The 24178-nt window shown below is 51.0% G+C and overlaps 2 protein-coding genes across 3 annotated transcripts in view; both read right to left on the reverse strand.

Moving 5' to 3' along the window:
- ART1 (ADP-ribosyltransferase 1) overlaps window positions 1–3165 on the reverse strand; it is a 78438-nt gene extending 75273 nt beyond the window's left edge. For both annotated transcript variants that reach the window (XM_063950862.1, XM_063950861.1), the window contains exons 1-2: window positions 3060–3165; window positions 346–432 (exon numbers count right to left, since the gene is read on the reverse strand). In XM_063950862.1, coding sequence (XP_063806932.1) covers window positions 346–423 — 78 coding nt within the window. In that variant the 5' untranslated portion in view covers window positions 424–432; window positions 3060–3165. The remainder of the gene's footprint in view (window positions 1–345; window positions 433–3059) is intronic.
- A 19993-nt stretch (window positions 3166–23158) lies between these two features.
- The window catches only part of LOC134989144 (radial spoke head 1 homolog), a 13630-nt gene continuing 12610 nt past the window's right edge, over window positions 23159–24178 (reverse strand). The window contains exons 5-7 of the mRNA XM_063950590.1: window positions 24037–24167; window positions 23653–23853; window positions 23159–23345 (exon numbers count right to left, since the gene is read on the reverse strand). Of these exons, the coding sequence (XP_063806660.1) occupies window positions 23338–23345; window positions 23653–23853; window positions 24037–24167 (340 nt within the window). The 3' untranslated portion in view covers window positions 23159–23337. The remainder of the gene's footprint in view (window positions 23346–23652; window positions 23854–24036; window positions 24168–24178) is intronic.

Consider the following 24178-nt stretch of genomic DNA (forward strand, 5'->3'; position numbering starts at 1 on the left):
ACAGCCTGCATGAGGGGGAGCGGGGTTACAGGCAGGAGGAGGGGGCTATAGAGGCAGAATAACAGTCACACAGCCTGCATGAGGGGGAGCGGGGTTACAGGCAGGAGGAGGCTATAGAGGCAGAATAACAGTCACATAGTCTACATGAGGGGGAGCGGGGTTACAGGCAGGAGGAGGCTATAGAGGCAGAATAACAGTCACATAGTCTACATGAGGGGGAGCGGGGTTACAGGCAGGAGGAGGCTATAGATGCAGAATACCAGTCACACAGCCTGCATGAGGGGGAGCTGGGTTACAGGTGTGTGTGTGGGGGGGGGCTATAGAGGCAGAATACAGTCATATAACCTGCATGAGGAGGACATGGGCTACAGATAGGAAGAGGGCTATAGTGGCAGAATAACAGTCTGGAGGCCTCACTCTCATCTTCCAGTCCTGAAACAGGGAGACAGAAAGGCAATATAAGCCATATACATCAGTAGTGACATCACACCGTATAACATACACATCCCGTGGCGGCTAGCGGTACCAGATATAAGTGGGGCATGTGACAGTGTGAGGAGTTTCCACATTACGTAAATAAAAGAAAATGAAAGGAAACGTCAAAGTAAAATCAATGAATCAGTTGCTGAATCTTACGGGGAAAATGACATAAAAGTGGCGGATGCGGAATATCCCATTTGTTGCCCAGGACCTGACAAGACAGTAAATGGACATTACCTATGGGGAAGATGAAACTGAAGCTGGACGCCTTTGCTCAATGGGGCTAATTCAGGACTGATCGGTGCTGTGCCGACGGCCGTCATAGCTCTGCGATCGCGTCTGCCTGATTGACAGGCAGAGGCGGTCGCTGGGCGGGAGGGGGCGGGACGGCAGCGCGGTCTGCCAATGTAGGCGTGGCCGGACCGCTCCGGGGGCGGGCCGTGGCGGCTGTATGACATCACACGCAGCCGCTGCGACCCGGGCAGCGATGAGTAGCTCCCGGCCAGCCGCAGGATCTGCGCTGGCCGGGAGCTACTCCTGAATTAGAAAAGCATTGCCGCTGTGCGATGCTTTTGTACTTCTGTGGGGGGAGGGCCAGACATGCGGGGCGGACTAGCGCTGTGCTGGGCGTCCCCCCGCATGTCTGTGTGCCTGATCATAGATGTGATAAATGTAGCATATCTACGATCAGGTCTGAATTAGGCCCATTGTTCTTGCATATATACTGTGTGCTGCATTTACAGGTGCGTCCAGGTCAAAGACAGCAGGACTCGCACCAGGCGTAAGTCACGCACCAGTGTTTATACCTGTAGCCCCCATTGTGTAGAGTGATAGTGTTACTACTGCAGGCATTGCCCTTTTTCTACACAATGGGGGTCATTCCGAGTTGATCGCTAGCTGCTTTCTGTCGCAGCGCGGTGATTAAGTAAAAAAGCGGCATTTCTGCGCATGCGTATGGTGCGCAGTGCGCACGCGGGATGTACTTTCACACAAGACTATGCAGTTTCACACAAGGACTAGCGACGCTTTTCAGTCGCACTGCTGGCCGCAGAGTGATTGACAGGAAGTGGGCGTTTCTGGGTGGTAACTGACTGTTTTCGGGGAGTGTGTGTAAAAACGCAGGCGTGCCCGATAAAACGCAGGTGTGGCTGGGGACACGGGGGAGTGGCTGGCCGAACGCAGGGCGTGTTTGTGACGTCAAACCAGGAACTAAATATACTGAAGTGATCGCTAGCTAGGAGTAAGTCTCCAGCTACTCAGAAACAGCACAATCTATTTTTGCAGCACTTCTGCTAAGCTAAGATACACTCCCAGAGGGCGGCGGCTTAGCGTTTGCACGGCTGCTATAAGCAGCTAGCGAGCGATCAACTCGGAATGAGGGCCAATATAGGATATTGGGGGTGATTCAGAGCTGATCGTAGATGTGCTAAGTTTAGCACAGCTACGATCAGGCACACTGACATGCGGGGGGACGCCCAGCACAGCGCTAGCCCGCTCCACATGTCAGTGCCGACCCCGTCACAGAAGTCCAAAAGCATCGCACAGCGGCGATGCTTTTGTATTTCAGGAGTAGCTCCCGGCCAGTGCAGCTCCTGCGCTCTGGCCAGGATCTACTCGGCGCTGCCCGTGTCGCAGCGGCTGCGTGTGACGTCATGCAGCCACTGCGGCCCGCCCCCGCATGGTACGGCCACACCTGCATTGGATGGACCGCGCCCCTTAAACGGTGGCTTAACGCCGCCAGCGCGCCCCCTCCTTCCCAGCAACCGCCTCTGACTGTCAAACAGGCAGAGGCGATCGCTAGCTAAAGACAGTCGGCTGTCTGGCATGCGCCGGCGCAGTTCAGACCTGTTTGCTGCTGTGCGAATACGCACAGCAGCAATCGGGTCTGAATGACCCGCCATTGTATTGATACCATATTAAATGTCATTTAGCACAAACTCATCCACAAATGCCCGTGACAGCCACCCTGTCCTGTAGCGATATCTCAGCCTGGCCCTAGGAAAGACACATCGACGTGGGAGCCGGCACTGGGGTAAAAGCCTCCCTGCCCCCAGCACCTCTTCGTACTCAGGGTAGAACTCTCCTTATGTTTCTATATAGACGCAGAACCCAGTTTACATGGCGCTGCAGCTGGCTCCTGTGTTCAAGTATATAGTTTATGGGTCTATTTACTAAGCCTTGGAGAGAGAGATAAAGTGGAGAGAGATAAGATACCAGCCAATCAGCTCCTAGCTGTCATTTTTCAAACACAGCCAGTAACATGGCAGCTAGGAGCTGATTGGCTGCTACTTTAGCTCTCCTTTCTTTATCTCGCTCCACGGTTTAGTACATTGACCCCATACTCACTAACGTGTGACTTTTCTATAACTATTCTATGACTGTAGTAACGTGTAACGCTCTGTGCTAGCTGCATTCATCTGTACCCGTGTAACGGTCATGTTTCACCCCTAGTGCGTGTGCGGTGCTATGGGACCTTTGTGGCGTCATAGGAATAATTATAATAAGTACAGTTCTAATCAGATAACGCAGACAGCCAATGATCCCTATACACACAGACTGCCGATATAGGGGAACTGTACCTGCTGTCCGGCCGTACAGAATCCGCAGCTGTGTCCTCTCCCTGACGCCAGTCACAGCTCGGCCCCTGGCACGGATGGAGCATAGATATATAAGAAGCAGAGAGCTTGTTCTTAATATAGAAACACACGGACAACAACAGGTTCTGGTGTAAATGTCAGATGTTCCCGCTGTCATCCGGGCAGGGTGTGGGAAGGAATTACAGACACTGCCAGCGCCACCACGAATGTGACAGCAGAACCCCAACGTGGACAATTCAGCCTCCAAATTACAAATGTTTCACATAAGTTTCTACGGGAGAAGCTGGGCCGGTATCCGGTCTTTAGGATGACAAAAGTTAGGTCAACTAGAGATGAGCGGGTTCGGTTTCTCTGAAACCGAACCCGCACGAACTTCATGTTTTTTTTACGGGTCCGAGCAGACTCGGATCCTCCCGCCTTGCTCGGTTAACCCGAGCGCGCCCGAACGTCATCATGACGCTGTCGGATTCTCGCGAGACTCGGATTCTATATAAGGAGCCGCGCGTCGCCGCCATTTTCACACGTGCATTGAGATTGATAGGGAGAGGACGTGGCTGGCGTCCTCTCCATTAGAAATTAGATTAGAAGAGAGAGAGAGATTGTGCAGAGTCAGACAGAGTTTACCACAGTGACCAGTGCAGTTGTTGTTAGTTAACTTTTATTTATTTTAATATAATATATCCGTTCTCTGCTATATCCGTTCTCTGCCTGAAAAAAAACGATACACAGCAGCAGCCAGTCACACAGTGTGACTCAGTCTGTGTGCACTCAGCTCAGCCCAGTGTGCTGCACATCAATGTATAAAAGGCAAAGCTTATAATAATTGTGGGGGAGACTGGGGAGCACTGCAGGTTGTTATAGCAGGAGCCCCCAGGAGTACATAATATTATATTAATTTAAAATTAAACAGTGCACACTTTTGCTGCAGGAGTGCCACTGCCAGTGTGACTAGTGGTGACCAGTGCCTGACCACCAGTATAGTAGTATATTGTTGTATGTATTGTATACTATCTCTTTATCAACCAGTCTATATTAGCAGCAGACACAGTACAGTGCGGTAGTTCACGGCTGTGGCTACCTCTGTGTCGGCAGTCGGAACTCGGCAGGCAGTCCGTCCATCCATAATTGTATTACAATATATACCACCTAACCGTGGTATTTTTTTTTCTTTCTTTATACCGTCGTCATAGTGTCATACTAGTTGTTACGAGTATACTACTATCTCTTTATCAACCAGTGTACAGTGCGGTAGTTCACGGCTGTGGCTACCTCTGTGTCGGCAGTCGGCAGGCAGTCCGTCCATCCATAATTGTATTATTATTATAATATATACCACCTAACCGTGGTTTTTTTTTCATTCTTTATACCGTCATAGTGTCATACTAGTTGTTACGAGTATACTACTATCTCTTTATCAACCAGTGTACAGTGCGGTAGTTCACGGCTGTGGCTACCTCTGTGTCGGCAGTCGGCAGGCAGTCCGTCCATCCATAATTGTATTATTATTATAATATATACCACCTAACCGTGGTTTTTTTTTCATTCTTTATACCGTCGTCATAGTGTCATACTAGTTGTTACGAGTATACTACTATCTCTTTATCAACCAGTGTACAGTGCGGTAGTTCACGGCTGTGGCTACCTCTGTGTCGGCAGTCGGCAGGCAGTCCGTCCATCCATAATTGTATTATTATTATAATATATACCACCTAACCGTGGTTTTTTTTTCATTCTTTATACCGTCGTCATAGTGTCATACTAGTTGTTACGAGTATACTACTATCTCTTTATCAACCAGTGTACAGTGCGGTAGTTCACGGCTGTGGCTACCTCTGTGTCGGCAGTCGGCAGGCAGTCCGTCCATCCATAATTGTATTATTATTATAATATATACCACCTAACTGTGGTATTTTTTTTTCTTTCTTTATACCGTCGTCATAGTGTCATACTAGTTGTTACGAGTATACTACTATCTCTTTATCAACCAGTGTACAGTGCGGTAGTTCACGGCTGTGGCTACCTCTGTGTCGGCAGTCGGCAGGCAGTCCGTCCATCCATAATTGTATTATTATTATAATATATACCACCTAACTGTGGTATTTTTTTTTCTTTCTTTATACCGTCGTCATAGTGTCATACTAGTTGTTACGAGTATACTACTATCTCTTTATCAACCAGTGTACAGTGCGGTAGTTCACGGCTGTGGCTACCTCTGTGTCGGCAGTCGGCAGGCAGTCCGTCCATCCATAATTGTATTATTATTATAATATATACCACCTAACCGTGGTTTTTTTTTCATTCTTTATACCGTCGTCATAGTGTCATACTAGTTGTTACGAGTATACTACTATCTCTTTATCAACCAGTGTACAGTGCGGTAGTTCACGGCTGTGGCTACCTCTGTGTCGGCAGTCGGCAGGCAGTCCGTCCATCCATAATTGTATTATTATTATAATATATACCACCTAACTGTGGTATTTTTTTTTCTTTCTTTATACCGTCGTCATAGTGTCATACTAGTTGTTACGAGTATACTACTATCTCTTTATCAACCAGTGTACAGTGCGGTAGTTCACGGCTGTGGCTACCTCTGTGTCGGCAGTCGGCAGGCAGTCCGTCCATCCATAATTGTATTATTATTATAATATATACCACCTAACCGTGGTTTTTTTTTCATTCTTTATACCGTCGTCATAGTGTCATACTAGTTGTTACGAGTATACTACTATCTCTTTATCAACCAGTGTACAGTGCGGTAGTTCACAGCTGTGGCTACCTCTGTGTCGGCACTCGGCAGGCAGTCCGTCCATCCATAATTGTATTATTATTATAATATATACCACCTAACCGTGGGTTTTTTTTCATTCTTTATACCGTCGTCATAGTGTCATACTAGTTGTTACGAGTATACTACTATCTCTTTATCAACCAGTGTACAGTGCGGTAGTTCACGGCTGTGGCTACCTCTGTGTCGGCAGTCGGCAGGCAGTCCGTCCATCCATAATTGTATTATTATTATAATATATACCACCTAACTGTGGTATTTTTTTTTCTTTCTTTATACCGTCGTCATAGTGTCATACTAGTTGTTACGAGTATACTACTATCTCTTTATCAACCAGTGTACAGTGCGGTAGTTCACGGCTGTGGCTACCTCTGTGTCGGCAGTCGGCAGGCAGTCCGTCCATCCATAATTGTATTATTATTATAATATATACCACCTAACCGTGGTTTTTTTATACCACCTAACCGTGGCAGTCCGTCCATAATTGTATACTAGTATCCAATCCATCCATCTCCATTGTTTACCTGAGGTGCCTTTTAGTTCTGCCTATAAAATAGGGAGAACAAAAAAGTTGAGGTTCCAAAATTAGGGAAAGATCAAGATCCACTTCCACCTCGTGCTGAAGCTGCTGCCACTAGTCATGGCCGAGACGATGAAATGCCAGCAACGTCGTCTGCCAAGGTCGATGCCCAATGTCATAGTACAGAGCATGTCAAATCCAAAACACCAAATATCAGAAAAAAAAGGACTCCAAAACCTAAAATAAAATTGTCGGAGGAGAAGCGTAAACTTGCCAATATGCCATTTACCACACGGAGTGGCAAGGAACGGCTGAGGCCCTGGCCTATGTTCATGGCTAGTGGTTCAGCTTCACATGAGGATGGAAGCACTCAGCCTCTCGCTAGAAAACTGAAAAGACTCAAGCTGGCAAAAGCACCGCAAAGAACTGTGCGTTCTTTGAAATCCCAAATCCACAAGGAGAGTCCAATTGTGTCGTTTGCGATGCCTGACCTTCCCAACACTGGACGTGAAGAGCATGCGCCTTCCACTATTTGCATGCCCCCTGCAAGTGCTGGAAGGAGCACCCGCAGTCCAGTTCCTGATAGTCAGATTGAAGATGTCAGTGTTGAAGTACACCAGGATGAGGAGGATATGGGTGTTGCTGGCGCTGGGGAGGAAATTGACCAGGAGGATTCTGATGGTGAGGTGGTTTGTTTAAGTCAGGCACCCGGGGAGACACCTGTTGTCCGTGGGAGGAATATGGCCGTTGACATGCCAGGTGAAAATACCAAAAAAATCAGCTCTTCGGTGTGGAGGTATTTCACCAGAAATGCGGACAACAGGTGTCAAGCCGTGTGTTCCCTTTGTCAAGCTGTAATAAGTAGGGGTAAGGACGTTAACCACCTCGGAACATCCTCCCTTATACGTCACCTGCAGCGCATTCATAATAAGTCAGTGACAAGTTCAAAAACTTTGGGTGACAGCGGAAGCAGTCCACTGACCAGTAAATCCCTTCCTCTTGTAACCAAGCTCACGCAAACCACCCCACCAACTCCCTCAGTGTCAATTTCCTCCTTCCCCAGGAATGCCAATAGTCCTGCAGGCCATGTCACTGGCAAGTCTGACGAGTCCTCTCCTGCCTGGGATTCCTCCGATGCATCCTTGCGTGTAACGCCTACTGCTGCTGGCGCTGCTGTTGTTGCCGCTGGGAGTCGATGGTCATCCCAGAGGGGAAGTCGTAAGCCCACTTGTACTACTTCCAGTAAGCAATTGACTGTTCAACAGTCCTTTGCGAGGAAGATGAAATATCACAGCAGTCATCCTACTGCAAAGCGGATAACTGAGTCCTTGACAACTATGTTGGTGTTAGACGTGCGTCCGGTATCCGCCGTTAGTTCACAGGGAACTAGACAATTTATTGAGGCAGTGTGCCCCCGTTACCAAATACCATCTAGGTTCCACTTCTCTAGGCAGGCGATACCGAGAATGTACACGGACGTCAGAAAAAGACTCACCAGTGTCCTAAAAAATGCAGTTGTACCCAATGTCCACTTAACCACGGACATGTGGACAAGTGGAGCAGGGCAGGGTCAGGACTATATGACTGTGACAGCCCACTGGGTAGATGTATGGACTCCCGCCGCAAGAACAGCAGCGGCGGCACCAGTAGCAGCATCTCGCAAACGCCAACTCTTTCCTAGGCAGGCTACGCTTTGTATCACCGCTTTCCAGAATACGCACACAGCTGAAAACCTCTTACGGCAACTGAGGAAGATCATCGCGGAATGGCTTACCCCAATTGGACTCTCCTGTGGATTTGTGGCATCGGACAACGCCAGCAATATTGTGTGTGCATTAAATATGGGCAAATTCCAGCACGTCCCATGTTTTGCACATACCTTGAATTTGGTGGTGCAGAATTTTTTAAAAAACGACAGGGGCGTGCAAGAGATGCTGTCGGTGGCCAGAAAAATTGCGGGACACTTTCGGCGTACAGGCACCACGTACAGAAGACTGGAGCACCACCAAAAACTACTGAACCTGCCCTGCCATCATCTGAAGCAAGAAGTGGTAACGAGGTGGAATTCAACCCTCTATATGCTTCAGAGGTTGGAGGAGCAGCAAAAGGCCATTCAAGCCTATACAATTGAGCACGATATAGGAGATGGAATGCACCTGTCTCAAGTGCAGTGGAGAATGATTTCAACGTTGTGCAAGGTTCTGATGCCCTTTGAACTTGCCACACGTGAAGTCAGTTCAGACACTGCCAGCCTGAGTCAGGTCATTCCCCTCATCAGGCTTTTGCAGAAGAAGCTGGAGGCATTGAAGAAGGAGCTAACACGGAGCGATTCCGCTAGGCATGTGGGACTTGTGGATGCAGCCCTTAATTCGCTTAACAAGGATTCACGGGTGGTCAATCTGTTGAAATCAGAGCACTACATTTTGGCCACCGTGCTCGATCCTAGATTTAAAGCCTACCTTGGATCTCTCTTTCCGGCAGACACAGGTCTGCTGGGGTTGAAAGACCTGCTGGTGACAAAATTGTCAAGTCAAGCGGAACGCGACCTGTCAACATCTCCTCCTTCACATTCTCCCGCAACTGGGGGTGCGAGGAAAAGGCTCAGAATTCCGAGCCCACCCGCTGGCGGTGATGCAGGGCAGTCTGGAGCGACTGCTGATGCTGACATCTGGTCCGGACTGAAGGACCTGACAACGATTACGGACATGTCGTCTACTGTCACTGCATATGATTCTCTCAACATTGATAGAATGGTGGAGGATTATATGAGTGACCGCATCCAAGTAGGCACGTCACACAGTCCGTACTTATACTGGCAGGAAAAAGAGGCAATTTGGAGGCCCTTGCACAAACTGGCTTTATTCTACCTAAGTTGCCCTCCCACAAGTGTGTACTCCGAAAGAGTGTTTAGTGCCGCCGCTCACCTTGTCAGCAATCGGCGTACGAGGTTACATCCAGAAAATGTGGAGAAGATGATGTTCATTAAAATGAATTATAATCAATTCCTCCGCGGAGACATTGACCAGCAGCAATTGCCTCCACAAAGTACACAGGGAGCTGAGATGGTGGATTCCAGTGGGGACGAATTGATAATCTGTGAGGAGGGGGATGTACACGGTGATATATCGGAGGGTGAAGATGAGGTGGACATCTTGCCTCTGTAGAGCCAGTTTGTGCAAGGAGAGATTAATTGCTTCTTTTTTGGGGGGGGTCCAAACCAACCCGTCATATCAGTCACAGTCGTGTGGCAGACCCTGTCACTGAAATGATGGGTTGGTTAAAGTGTGCATGTCCTGTTTTGTTTATACAACATAAGGGTGGGTGGGAGGGCCCAAGGATAATTCCATCTTGCACCTCTTTTTTCTTTTCTTTTTCTTTGCATCATGTGCTGATTGGGGAGGGTTTTTTGGAAGGGACATCCTGCGTGACACTGCAGTGCCACTCCTAGATGGGCCCGGTGTTTGTGTCGGCCACTAGGGTCGCTTATCTTTCTCACACAGTCAGCTACCTCATTGCGCCTCTTTTTTTCTTTGCGTCATGTGCTGTTTGGGGAGGGTTTTTTGGAAGGGACATCCTGTGTGACACTGCAGTGCCACTCCTAGATGGGCCCGGTGTTTGTGTCGGCCACTAGGGTCGCTTATCTTACTCACACAGCGACCTCGGTGCAAATTTTAGGACTAAAAATAATATTGTGAGGTGTGATGTGTTCAGAATAGGCTGAAAATGAGTGTAAATTATGTTTTTTGAGGTTAATAATACTTTGGGATCAAAATTACCCCCAAATTCTATGATTTAAGCTGTTTTTTAGGGTTTTTTGAAAAAAACACCCGAATCCAAAACACACCCGAATCCAACAAAAAAAAAATTCGGTGAGGTTTTGCCAAAACGCGGTCGAACCCAAAACACGGCCGCGGAACCGAACCCAAAACCAAAACACAAAACCCGAAAAATTTCAGGCGCTCATCTCTAAGGTCAACCACAATTGGTCGACACGCATTAGGTCGACAGGGTCACTAGGTCAACATGGCAAAAGTCGACACATGAAAAAGTCGACATGAGGTTTTTTTTTTAAAAACAAACATTTTTTTTTTACTTTTTCATACTTTACGATCCACGTGGACTACGATTGGGAATAGTAACCTGTGCCGAGCGCAGCTAGCCATGCGAGGGGACGCGGTGTACTAATTGGGGTTCCCGGTCACTTTTACGAAGGAAACAACACACAAAAAAAAAAAAAAAAACTCCTGTCGACCTAATGACTGCTGACCCAATGATCCACACCCACCTGGGCCCTGTGTGCACTAGAACGCGTGCAGGATAAATACCCCAGTAATAGGTAATTACCCGCGGCCCAGCGGCTTCTATCCTGATTCCAATCCAACCACATATAAACACAACTATATATATATATACTGTATACTGTGTTAAATACTTACTGTCAATTAAATTAATCATCATGTTGCTGTTTGTTGTTAGGTAAAAGAATGAATTGAACTTAGATTTATAAAAATCAATAATTATTTATTAAAAAGGCCACGCCCGTATACAGGTTGAGAGGGAACATCCTCTCAAGCCTGGGTCAAAATCCTTTAACAACAGATACACGTAACAAACAATGATTTTTATAACATACCAGTTACGCTCCATTCTTATAACCCTCCCATATGATTTCACACATCTGGAATACAGTCTTATGCAATATTAGGACGATTGTCAAGAAAACTACAAGATACTCGTGATCTTCAGCTATGTGTCCATATTAGGAATTAAGCTGGACACTATGAGCTTTTCGGATGTGCGTATGTGGAATTAATACTTGGCCAACAAAGTTGTTTTTCCTCTTTCAGTGTGTACAAAGTTCAAGATGAATCTGCTGTATCATCTATCTAGAACAAAAGGAGAGAGAATTGACAGCATAGGAAAGGAATGAGTTAAACATCTTGTGAGGGGTGGACCTAGCTGGAAGGAAAGTACAGCCCTTGGAAAAAGGGGAGGGTTAGCATATATAGGGTAGGATAGGCCATTTTGTCTCTCTCTGGTTGCTGAAATTGCCTTGTGCTGCAGTGCAGAGCTCCCCATATTTGGTGTACAGCTAGGGTTTTTTGAATTTAACTGCTCTCCCTTACTTTGGTTGCCATGGCTTCCCGTCCTCGCCGTTCCGCCGGGACCCCAGCTCGATACCGCACTTCATGCGGTGGAGCTGGGCCAGGGGAAGTAATGGCAGGCCTGGGGGACGGGGCTTCGTCCCCTGCGGCCTCCGCGGGCAGGAGCGCTGCTAGGCGGGTCGGGTCGGCCTCGCCGCTGGGGGCCAGGCCGGCATTGCCGGGCGGGCGCGGGCGGCGGGGTAGGCCAGAGATCCAGTCAGGCCCGGAGGTAGACGGGCATCAGCCCTCGCCTCTGGGAGCGCCTGACGACGCGGCGGTGTCCGGCGCTCGGCGGCTGCTGCACAGGCGGCCCCTGTCTCTCCCCCCTTGCCGCGGCCGGAGCTGAGTGCCGGGCGGGGGGTAGAAGGCGGACGGGGGTCGGTGGCTCGCCGCGCGGGGCTTGCTTCGGGGCCTCGCGCGGCGGGTATGGTCAGCGCGGGGGAGCTGTTACGGAGACCAGTGGGACGCGCGCACCCATGCCTGGCGCCGGCCGCGCACGTGTGCGCGCAGCGGCGCCGCCAGCCCTGTTGTCCCCCTGTTCACCGCAGTTAACTCCCCGGCTGCCGGAGTCCGGCGGGGGCCGGGGAGACAGGAGAGGTAGGGCAGCATCAGGGGGCCGGCGGGAGGCACAAGTGGTGGGTGAATATGAGCACCGGAGTGCAGCTGCACACGGTGACTGGGCGCGCGTGCCCGTGTCCACTGCTAGCGGCGCAGTGCGCACGCGGGCGCGCGCAGCTGCGCCGCGAGTTTCTCGGTCTCCCCTAATTACTCCCCTGGGGCCGAAATCCAGCGGCCCGCGGGGGAGGAGGGGGGACAGGGAATGGGTCAGCGCCCGCAGGGCGGCGGCGCGTGCGGATTATTCCCGGGGCGTCTCCCCCCTAGTGGCGGGAGATAGTTCCGACTCGCAGGGGGAGGTGGCGTACTTGGAGGCGGAGAGCGAGGGCAGCGCGGGCGCCGACAGGGGCGCCCCCGTCTTCCCACCGGGGCAGCGGGCGTTGGGTGCCCGGTTGCCACCGGTCGGGCGGCGGGCGCGTGGTCGCGCGCGGGCCCCGACGGGAGGTTCCTTGGAGCCCGATGGCTCGTTTTGGGGGGGGTCGCGACCCCTCCGGAGCGCTGGCGTCGGCCCTGGCCACCGTGGTGGAGGCTTTAGGGCCGTTAGCAGCGGCTGGCTCCCCGAGGACGGCTGCTAGTTCCGGCGAACCTGCGGCTGCAGGCGGGGCCGGTGGTCGGAGGGCTGCGGCGGCGCAGCGAGTGGCACACGCCTGCCGGGAGCTCAGGGCGGCGGCCGCAGAATTGGAGCAGGGTCCGGGGCAGGACGCGCAGGGGTGCTCGGCGGCAACTCCCCCCTCACGGAGGGCGCGGCATGCGCCGCAAGTGCTGGCTGGGTCCTCCGTTTCTTTCTCTGTTACAGGGGACCTCGGGGAAGTGGAGATGGCTGAATACGAAGAGGAAGACGGCGGTTTGGCCACGCCGGAGGATTCCATGTCGGGGTCGGCGGCATCAGGTGAGGTGGTGCAGTCGGTATCAGGTTCCTCCACGGGCTCTAGCTCTCGTAGTTCTTCCTCTTCCTCCTCTTCGTCTTCTCTATCGTCGCAGGTGTCCGCAGTCAGTAGCACGACTAGGGCAAGGAAGCGGGCGACGAAATTCGCCAAGAGGGCAGCGGGCCAGCAGAAGAGGCGGAAGAGGCGCAAGCGGCTTAGCGAGGAAGCTCATAGGGCCAAGAAGCGCCGCGATTTGCCAGGGGTCGTGCGCTGCGAATATACTGCCGTTATGCGGGGGCTTCGAGATAGCTGCCGCAGGAAGATTCGCAGAGGGGACTTCGTTGATGTGTTCGTCCTGACGAAGGACGCGAAGAGGGAGTATAAAGCGGCGGCAGCGAAGAAGGGTATCGGGACGGAGGCATTCCATACCTTCGATAATTGGCTGGCCGCGTTTTGGGTCTTCGCGGCGTGTTACCTGGAGGACAGGCCAAACGAGCACATGAATATAATCCGGTACATGCATCTCGTGCACGACATGCAGCGCACGTCTGCGGGATCGGAGTGGCGTAGGTACGACCAGGAATTCAGGGAAAAGCAGGACGGATTGCAGGTCATGGACTTTGGGTTCAAGGACGTTGAGGTCTGGCTCAAGGTCACTCGGGCTTCGCAACAGGCTGAGGAGCCCCGGAAGCCGGGGCGGACGGGCACCGCGCAGGGTCGTCCGCCCAAGGGTCCGGCGCGGAAGGCGGATTGGCCAAGCCAGGTAGGTCGGCCGTCCGCGCAGGGGGGCGTGCCGCCACAAAAGGAAAATGTTTCGCATTTAACAACGCGGCGTGTTCCTTCGGCAAGCAGTGTCGTTTTCGACACTCGTGCCTGCAGTGCGGCGGATCCCACCCAGCTTCCTCCTGCTTCAAAGGCAGTCGGCAGGGTGCCCGGGGTAAACAAACTTACCCCAGACAAGCCGCGGGTGGGAGCGCTTCGCAGAGCGCCAACACCAATTAAATTGGAGACGATGGGCTGGTGGTTGGACTTGTATCCGAATAGGGAGGATGCACAATTTTTGTTTTCCGGTTTTCAGTTTGGGTTTCGCTTGCCTGTTGCGAGCGAGGTGTCCGTACGTGCCCAGCGGAACCTCCAGTCTGCCCGAGCCTTGCCGTTAGTACTAAGGGAGAAAGTGGATAAGGAGGTCAGGTTGGGCAGGATGGAGGGACCGTTTCCATTGCCCCCGGTGGATGACTCCAGTGGGGGTGGTTCCCAAGAAGACTCCAGGCGCTTTCCGGCTCATTCAGCATCTTTCTTACCCGTCGGGGGCGTCGGTCAACGACGCAATACCGCCGGCTCATTGCTCGGTGGTGTATCAGTCGTTTGACGAAGCGTTGGAGATGGTCCGCGGTTACGGGACCGGGGCCCTCATGGCTAAGATTGATGTTGAGTCCGTTTTTCGGTTGCTGCCATTACACCCGGACTCATTCCATTTTATGGGTTTCCGGATTGGAGCGGAGTATTTCATCGACAAATGTTTGCCGATGGGATGTTCCGTTTCATGCTCATTTTTCGAGCGTTTTAGCACTTTTTTACATTGGTGCGTGGAGTCTTCATCAGGGGGTCACGGGGTCGCCCATTACCTCGATGACTTCCTGTGCGCGGGTCCGGCAAATTCACCACGGTGCGGCGACTTGCTTTTCAGCATCCGAGCGCTGTTTTTCCACTTCGGCGTTCCGGTGGCCGAGGATAAAACAGAGGGCCCGTCCTCCTGCTTGTCCTTTTTGGGGATTGAGATTGACACGGTGGCAGGAGCGTGTCGGCTTCCTCGGGACAAGGTGGTGAAGCTCCGCGACGCCATTTGCCGGTTTGTAGGGTCGCGTAAGGTCACACTACGGCAGGCGCAGTCCTTGCTGGGCATGTTGAACTTTGCTTGTCGGGTAATCCCGATGGGCAGGGTTTTCTGCCGGAAGCTAGAAAGGGCGACTGCGGGGTGTGCCAGACCACACCATTTCGTACGTTTGTCCTCAGAGATTAAGAGGGATTTGGCAGTATGGGCCTCGATCCTGGAGGACTTCAACGGGGTGTGTATATGGCAGGCCCCAATGATGGACAGCGCTAGGTTGCAGTTGTTCACCGACGCAGCGGGTGCCTCTGGATTCGGTTGCTATCTGGAGGGATCTTGGTGCGCGGCCTCGTGGCCGGCGGAATGGCATCGCGAAGGTTTAACAAAGGACCTTTTGCTTCTGGAGCTTTTCCCCATTGTGGTGGCGCTGGAGGTATGGGGCGATCGGCTGGCTCATCGCAGCATCTTGTTTAGATGTGATAATCTGGGTGTGGTGCATGCGATTAACAACCAGAGGGCGAAGTCGCTGGTCGTTCTGCGGGTGCTGGGGCAGTTGCTGTTGACGTGCCTACGTCGGAAACGTGTGGTTCCGCGCGCAGCACGTGCCGGGGCTAGAGAACGGAATTGCTGACGCGTTATCACGAGGGCAGTGGGAAAGATTTTGTTTGTTGGCACCCGAGGCCGACGAGCATGGTTTTCATTGTCCCGGTTATGTTTGGCAGGTGATCGGGCCGGACTGGAGGGTCTAGCGTTGCAGTCAGTCGCGCCAACTACGCTTACGGCTTACAGGCAAGCCTGGAGCGAGTGGGAGGAGTTTGTTCAAGGACGGAATTCACAAGGTAAGAGCGGGCATCGGGTGATGCTTTCTTTTATTTGGCAGCTGTATGTTTCGGGTAGGTCCAGAGCGGTGGTTGCCCGGTACTTGGCTGGGATTTCGTTTTTCAGCAAAATAAAGGGTGTCCCCGACGTGACGAAAAGTGGGATTCTGCTGAAGGCGATGAAAGGATGGGCGCGAGTCGCGCCGACGCCGCCTGACAAGAGGCGGCCCATTGACGCGGCCTTGTTGCCAGCTGTCATCAGGGCGGTAGGTGGTGTCGCATCGTCCATGTTTGAGTCGCTGTTGTTCAGATTGGCGTTCTCAATGGCTTACCACGGGGTCTTGAGGGTTTCGGAATTGGTGGCGCCTTCTAAGCGAGCAGATTCGCGCATGCTGGTCGGGGACGTGGTGGTGGGTGAGAGGTCCTTGCTTTGCAGATTGCGTCGCTCTAAGACGGACCAAGTGGGGAGAGGCCGTTGGGTCACCTTGGTTCCGGCACTGGATGAGAGCATTTGCCCAGTAAGTTTGGCAGTGCAGTATGCGGCAGTACGGCCCGGCGGTCGGGGGTCATGGCTGCTGCATTATGACGGGCTGCCGGTGACGAAGTATCAATTTCGTTGGATGCTGGGTCGCTGTCTTGCGAGCTTGGGCCTTCCACCCGCTGCTTTCGGGACGCATTCCTTCTGCATAGGGGCTGCAACGTCGGCTGCGGCGGCGGGATATTCCATGGCCGAGGTCCAGGCGGTGGGGCGATGGAAGTCGTCAAGTTACAGACGGAATATTCGCCCCGTTGCATGAGATGTTGGCTCGCGCGTAGTTTGTTGTTTAATTACAGTTGTTCAGTCATGTTGTACAGTTCAGTACGTTATGGTGTTGTGAGTGTGTTTGTCTTCTCCCCTTTTTATCCTACTCAGGGATTAGCTACTCGCCGTTGCGGGCATGAGCCGGCAGCGGGGGTCTGGAGTTATTTTGCGATTTTTTGCCTGACTCGACGGACTGAATTCTAATCCACAATTCGGCTAATTCGTTCTAATCAGAGTCCCTCAGCAGGTCTTTACGCTTTCACCTCCAGCTGAGTTCTTACATGTTTTACCCCTTTTTAACCCCCTTCCCCCCCCCCCCGTTTTATTTTTTTAAATTTGTTTTCATTTTCCCCATTCGTGTGTTCATGTTATGCTTCAACTTGGCTCGAAGCTCGTGCAGATCGGCTAGGCCGAGATTTCTGCAATATTCGGAAACAGAAATTTTTTCTTTTTGGCAGATCCTTCAGGTTAATGCACTTACTGAATTATGGTTTAGATATTTAGTAACCAATTTTACCCCCTTTTCCTCCTCTTCAGGTTGATTTGCTGATGACTTGACCGTTTGGGTGGTGGGCCACTCGTATGTTTTTTGGGCCGCAAAGTTTTTAGCCTCGGCTGGGGCTCAGCGGTTTCCTAGGGCTCAGGGAGTTAGATGGCTTGGTTGGCGAGGAATGATGTGGAAAGAGCTGAGGAGTAGACTAGTCAGTCAGGCCAGCAAGCATGGAGTTCCTAGAGTATTGGTTGTCCATCTGGGTGGCAACGACCTGGGGAAGAGGACGTCTTTGGAGTTGCGGTGGGCCATGATACAGGATCTGGCAAGTGTGGCCGCGGCATGGACCAATTGCATATTGGTGTTCTCATTGATGGTGCCAAGGTTGAGTTGGCGAGGTGTGATGGACGGTCGCGTAATTGATGAGGCCAGAAGGAAGGTGAATGTGGCGGTGGCGAAGTGGGTGCTGTCCCACGGAGGCAAGGTAGTTCACCACCCTAGGATTCGGTTCCGAGACAGTCACCTTTTTCAGCCTGATGGTGTGCACCTATCCAATGAGGGGATGATGTTTTTCCTGGAGGATCTGTTCCTAGTGTTGCAGGAGTTAGGGTGAGGTTATGGTGGCGGTGCGAAGACTCTGGGGAGGAGTCTTTCGCTGTTGGCGGAAAAGAACGGCAGTTTGTAGTTGTATGGTAAGCTGTAGTGATTTACAGTTTGATTTGGTTTAGGTGCACTCACCTCCATCGACTTATTGCCCGCTCGACCACCCGACCGGGAGGCAGCGGAATGGGGCACCCCTCCGGGTGGGAAGTCATTGTGGGGGTGGAGCTAGCACCTATTACCGTTTTGATAGTTTGTATTTAAATTAAGATGGTTTTGATTTTAGCATTTTTAAGGTTAGCGTCAGTTTAATAGAGCCGTTCTTTTTTTTTCTGCCACCATATGCCGGCTGTTTCGGCATCTTAACAAAAGTTTTTCATTTACAGGTTTGCTATGGTTAGGGTCAAATAAATAGCTAGCAATTTTTCTGCCAAATTTAAGTCTCCGTGTCTTTATTTCTTGGTATGAGAGGTAACGAATGCTTACTTAGAACAAAGGGGTCCACCAAATGTCACTAGGATGTTTATGGATTCTATTATGCTTTTATACTATACTAGTGAATGTAGATCACCTTTTGATATTGTGATTATTGGGTGTATACATAATATACGTACTATCCCGTAGTACATATATATAACTGTTAGGCCTTCAGCAGGTTGCCTCTGTCACAGTATTCAACAGCTGTATGTATAAGTGTATATGAGGGGTGTTCAGCGGCAAATACAGTATAATAATAACCTCACACACAGACATAGCAGTAACACATTATAGTGAGTATGATGTACAAATCTTTTTTTTTTTTATCAAACCAATATATAAAATAAGCAGCACGACCGTTGCAGACTTTGATAACGGAGCATTGTAGTGTATTGGGGACACTGGACCGTTGCAGACTGTGATAACAGAGCATTGCAGTGTATTGGGGACACTGGACCGTTGCAGACTGTGATAACAGAGCATTGCAGTGTATTGGGGACACTGGACCGTTGCAGAATATGATAACGGAGCATTGTAGTGTATTGGGGACACTGGACCATTGCAGACTGTGATAACAGAGCATTGCAGTGTATTGGGGACACTGGACCATTGCAGACTGTGATAACAGAGCATTGTAGTGTATTGGGGACACTGGACCGTTGCAAGTGTATTGGGGACACTGGACCGTTGCAGACTGTGATAACAGAGCATTGTAGTGTATTGGGGACACTGGACCGTTGCAAGTGTATTGGGGACACTGGACCGTTGCAGACTGTGAAAGCAGAGCATTGCAGTGTATTGGGGACACTGGACCGTTGCAGACTGTGAAAGCAGAGCATTGCAGTGTATTGGGGACACTGGACCGTTGCAGACTGTGATAACAGAGCATTACAGTGTATTGGGGACACTGGACCGTTGCAGACTGTGATAACAGAGCATTGTAGTGTATTGGGGACACTGGACCGCTGCAGACTGTGACCACAGAGCATTGCAGTGTATTGGGGACACTGGACCATTGCAGACTGTGACAACAGAGCATTGCAGTGTATTGGGGACACTGGACCGTTGCAGAATGTGATAACAGAGCATTGTAGTGTATTGGGACACTGGACCGATGCAGACTGTGATAACAGAGCATTGTAGTGTATTGGGGACACTGGACCATTGCAGACTGTGATAACAGAGCATTGTAGTGTATTGGGGACACTGGACCATTGCAGACTGTGATAACGGAGCATTGTAGTGTATTGGGGACACTGGACCGTTGCAGAATGTGATAACAGAGCATTGTAGTGTATTGGGGACACTGGACCATTGCAGAATGTGATAACAGAGCATTGTAGTGTATAGGGGACACTGGACCGTTGCAAACTGTGATAACGGAGCATTGTAGTGTATTGGGGACACTGGACCATTGCAGAATGTGATAACGGAGCATTGTAGTGTATTGGGGACAATGGACCATTGCAGAATGTGATAACAGAGCATTGTAGTGTATTGGGGACACTGGACCGTTGCAGACTGTGATAACAGAGCATTGTAGTGTATTGGGGACACTGGACCGTTGCAGAATGTGATAACAGAGCATTGTAGTGTATTGGGGACACTGGACCGTTGCAGACTGTGATAACGGAGCATTGTAGTGTATTGGGGACACTGGACCGCTACAGACTGTGACAACAGAGCATTGCAGTGTATTGGGGACACTGGACCATTGCAGACTGTGATAACAGAGCATTGTAGTGTATTGGGGACACTGGACCGTTGCAAGTGTATTGGGGACACTGGACCGTTGCAGACTGTGAAAGCAGAGCATTGCAGTGTATTGGGGACACTGGACCATTGCAGACTGTGATAACGGAGCATTGCAGTGTATTGGGGACACTGGACCATTGCAGACTGTGATAACAGAGCATTGTAGTGTATTGGGGACACTGGACCGTTGCAGACTGTGATAACGGAGCATTGTAGTGTATTGGGGACACTGGACCGTTGCAGAATGTGATAACAGAGCATTGTAGTGTATTGGGGACACTGGACCATTGCAGAATGTGATAACAGAGCATTGTAGTGTATTGGGGACACTGGACCGTTGCAGACTGTGATAACGGAGCATTGTAGTGTATTGGGGACACTGGACCGTTGCAGAATGTGATAACAGAGCATTGTAGTGTATTGGGGACACTGGACCATTGCAGAATGTGATAACAGAGCATTGTAGTGTATTGGGGACACTGGACCGTTGCAGACTGTGATAACGGAGCATTGTAGTGTATTAGGGACACTGGACCGTTGCAGAATGTGATAACAGAGCATTGTAGTGTATTGGGGACACTGGACCGTTGCAGACTGTGATAACGGAGTATTGTAGTGTATTGGGGACACTGGACCGTTGCAGAATGTGATAACGGAGCATTGTAGTGTATTGGGGACACTGGACCGTTGCAGAATGTGATAACAGAGCATTGTAGTGTATTGGGGACACTGGACCGTTGCAGACTGTGATAACGGAGCATTGTAGTGTATTGGGGACACTGGACCGTTGCAGAATGTGATAACAGAGCATTGTAGTGTATTGGGGACACTGGACCGTTGCAGACTGTGATAACGGAGCATTGTAGTGTATTGGGGACACTGGACCGTTGCAGAATGTGATAACGGAGCATTGTAGTGTATTGGGGACACTGGACCGTTGCAGAATGTGATAACAGAGCATTGTAGTGTATTGGGGACACTGGACCGTTGCAGACTGTGATAACAGAGCATTGCAGTGTATTGGGGACACTGGACCATTGCAAAATGTGATTACGGAGCATTGTAGTGTATTGGGAACACTGGACCGCTACAGACTGTGACAACAGAGCATTGCAGTGTATTGGGGACTCTGGACCGTTGCAGAATGTGATAACAGAGCATTGTAGTGTATTGGGGACACTGGACCGTTGCAGACTGTGATAACGGAGCATTGTAGTGTATTGGGGACACTGGACCGCTACAGACTGTGACAACAGAGCATTGCAGTGTATTGGGGACACTGGACCATTGCAAAATGTGATTACGGAGCATTGTAGTGTATTGGGAACACTGGACCGCTACAGACTGTGACAACAGAGCATTGCAGTGTATTGGGGACTCTGGACCATTGCAGACTGTGATAACAGAGCATTGCAGTGTATTGGGGACACTGGACCATTGCAGACTGTGACCACAGAGCATTGTAGTGTATTGGGGACACTGGACCATTGCAGACTGTGATAACAGAGCATTGTAGTGTATTGGGGACACTGGACCGTTGCAGACTGTGACCACAGAGCATTGTAGTGTATTGGGGACACTGGACCGTTGCAGACTGTGATAACGGAGCATTGTAGTGTATTGGGGACACTGGACCATTGCAGACTGTGATAACAGAGCATTGTAGTGTATTGGGGACAATGGACCGTTGCAGAATGTGATAACAGAGCATTGTAGTGTATTGGGGACACTGGACCGTTGCAGACTGTGACCACAGAGCATTGTAGTGTATTGGGGACACTGGACCGTTGCAGACTGTGATAACGGAGCATTGTAGTGTATTGGGGACACTGGACCATTGCAGAATGTGATAACGGAGCATTGTAGTGTATTGGGGACACTGGACCATTGCAGAATGTGATAACAGAGCATTGTAGTGTATTGGGGACACTGGACCGTTGCAGACTGTGATAACGGAGCATTGTAGTGTATTGGGGACACTGGACCATTGCAGACTGTGATAACGGAGCATTGTAGTGTATTGGGGACACTGGGCCGCTGCAGACTGTGATAACAGAGCATTGTAGTGTATTGGGGACACTGGACCGCTGCAGACTGTGATAACGGAGCATTGTAGTGTATTGGGGACACTGGACCGTTGCAGACTGTGATAACAGAGCATTGTAGTGTATTGGGGACACTGGACCGCTGCAGACTGTGATAACGGAGCATTGTAGTGTATTGGGGACACTGGACCGCTACAGACTGTGACCACAGAGCATTGTAGTGTATTGGGGACACTGTATTACATGGGAAGGTGCCTCGCTGTCCCCCTATTCCTGTCTGGCTTACCGGTGTGACACGTGTATCAGCACTCTCATAGGATGGCTGATCTACAGCAGCTGTGTATTCCGCTGATGTGTAATGTCAGTGTACTCCATATGTTTGAGGAGAACGCTTGTTGTCAGAATTCTGCAGTGTTTGGTTTACATAATGAATCTATATATTGCGGTGCGTTGTTTAAAGTGTACACTTTTATAGTGGCCGCTTTCAAAAGGAAATACTGGGCCTTATTCAGGTTTGTTAGCAATTGGGCAAAACCATGTGCACTGCAGGGGGGGGGGGGCAGATGTAACATGTGCAGAAAGAGTTAGATTTGGGTGGGGGGTGTTCAGACTGAAATCTAAATTGCAGTGTAGAAATAAAGCAGCCAGTATTTACCCTGCACAGAAACAAAATAACCCACCCAAATCTAACTCTCTCTGCACATGTTACATCTGCCCCCCCTGCAGTGCAGCATGGGGGGTAATTCAGAGTTTATCGTAGTTGTGCTAAATTTAGCACATCTATGATCAGTTACTCTGACATGCTGGGGGGGGGGGGGGGGGGGCATGCTGGAGGGGGGGGGGGGACGCCCAGCACAAGGCTAGTCCGCCCCACATGTCACGTCACGCAGCCGCCGCGGCCCACCTCTCCCCCCCCAATGGTCCAGGAACGCCTCCGGTGTCAGGACTGCGCCGGACTAATGCGTTTGGCACGCCCCCTCCCGCCTCTGCTTGCCAATCAGGCTGAGGCGATCACAGCCAGTGATAGGCTGATAGCATCTCACTGGGCTCCCGGGGTGCGCACTCCACAAAGTAATTCCGTCTGCGATCCAGGACAGGGGGGGCGCTCATTTCACCCAGCGCAATAGGTGCGTCAACGGGCATCAATTGAATATCGCCCCTGCGCTCTCCCGTCACTATAGACGGGAGACCGGGCAGCAATATCAATTGAATTGATGTCATCTCATGAAGCCAATGAGTGTACAGCGCTACAGACTATGCTGGATACTACAGCCACAATGGGAATGATTCCGTGTATATCTGCGACAGCTGGAAATGAGACGCAGAGGACACAGCGTGGATGTAGACACTGTTTATTGATTGGCTGACGCAGGGCAGGGGCTGCAGACGTAGTACAGGTCGGGGGAGCACCGCACTCGGTTGTGTGATCCGGTTGGGCAGGTTTCTCGCGGTCGTCTTCTCTGTGTATCACAGACATTTCCAGAAGGTCATTATCTGGTCTCTCTCAGTTCAGGCTTAAGGATCTGTGAGAGAGTAAGATCATCACTGAGATCATTCTGCTGTCCGCGAGGTTTATAAGAGTCAATATAATATCCTGTACACGGCGACGAGGCCATCAGACTAATAACCATGACGCTGGGCTGTATCGGCTGCTGCCTATGGCCACACATTCCCGGAGGGAGCAACAAATGGCCACTCATGGACCTTACACCCAGACAGGATGCCACTGAGCCGAGCAGCCGATATGGAGGCATCGTAACGGGACTATGAAACTATAGTTAATGTCAGATAAGACTAGATGACTTATTATATGATCAGCTATGTCCTCACCATCAACAAGGCCCGTGCTCCCGGCTTCTGCACCTTCAGGGTCATTGGGTGTGGGTTCCTCCTCGGCTGGTACATCAGGTGCCGGTGCTTCGATGGCTGTTACGTTCTCCGGTGACCGGTCAGGGAGTGCAGCCTCGGCAGACTCAGCGTCCGCACTCAGAGCAGCCTCAGAGGTTGCGGTATCTCCTGGATCTCCGACCACTACAATGGGGAGCAGAGCACATGTAGGAGATTACCATGATTTGCTGGAAAGGTGAATCCTGACTGATGTCTCCTCCCCACCACACACAGCAGATCCATACTATACACATGGCCACGATGAGACGTGTTCCCGGTGTGGCACCATCTGCTGCTCCTGGCACATTCCCAGCGCACACAACGTACCTGGGGCAGGTGGCTGTACCACCTCTGCAGGTGACCAGAGCGTGAGAGGGGTGATCTTCTCTGCCTGCCACCGCGTCACGGGCACAGCCAGAGGCTCCTCTTCTTCATCTTCCTCCTTCTCCTGCAACGGGACAGGTCGGAC

The sequence above is a fragment of the Pseudophryne corroboree genome, chromosome 2 (assembly GCF_028390025.1).
Source record: "Pseudophryne corroboree isolate aPseCor3 chromosome 2, aPseCor3.hap2, whole genome shotgun sequence".
NCBI lineage: Eukaryota > Metazoa > Chordata > Amphibia > Anura > Myobatrachidae > Pseudophryne > Pseudophryne corroboree.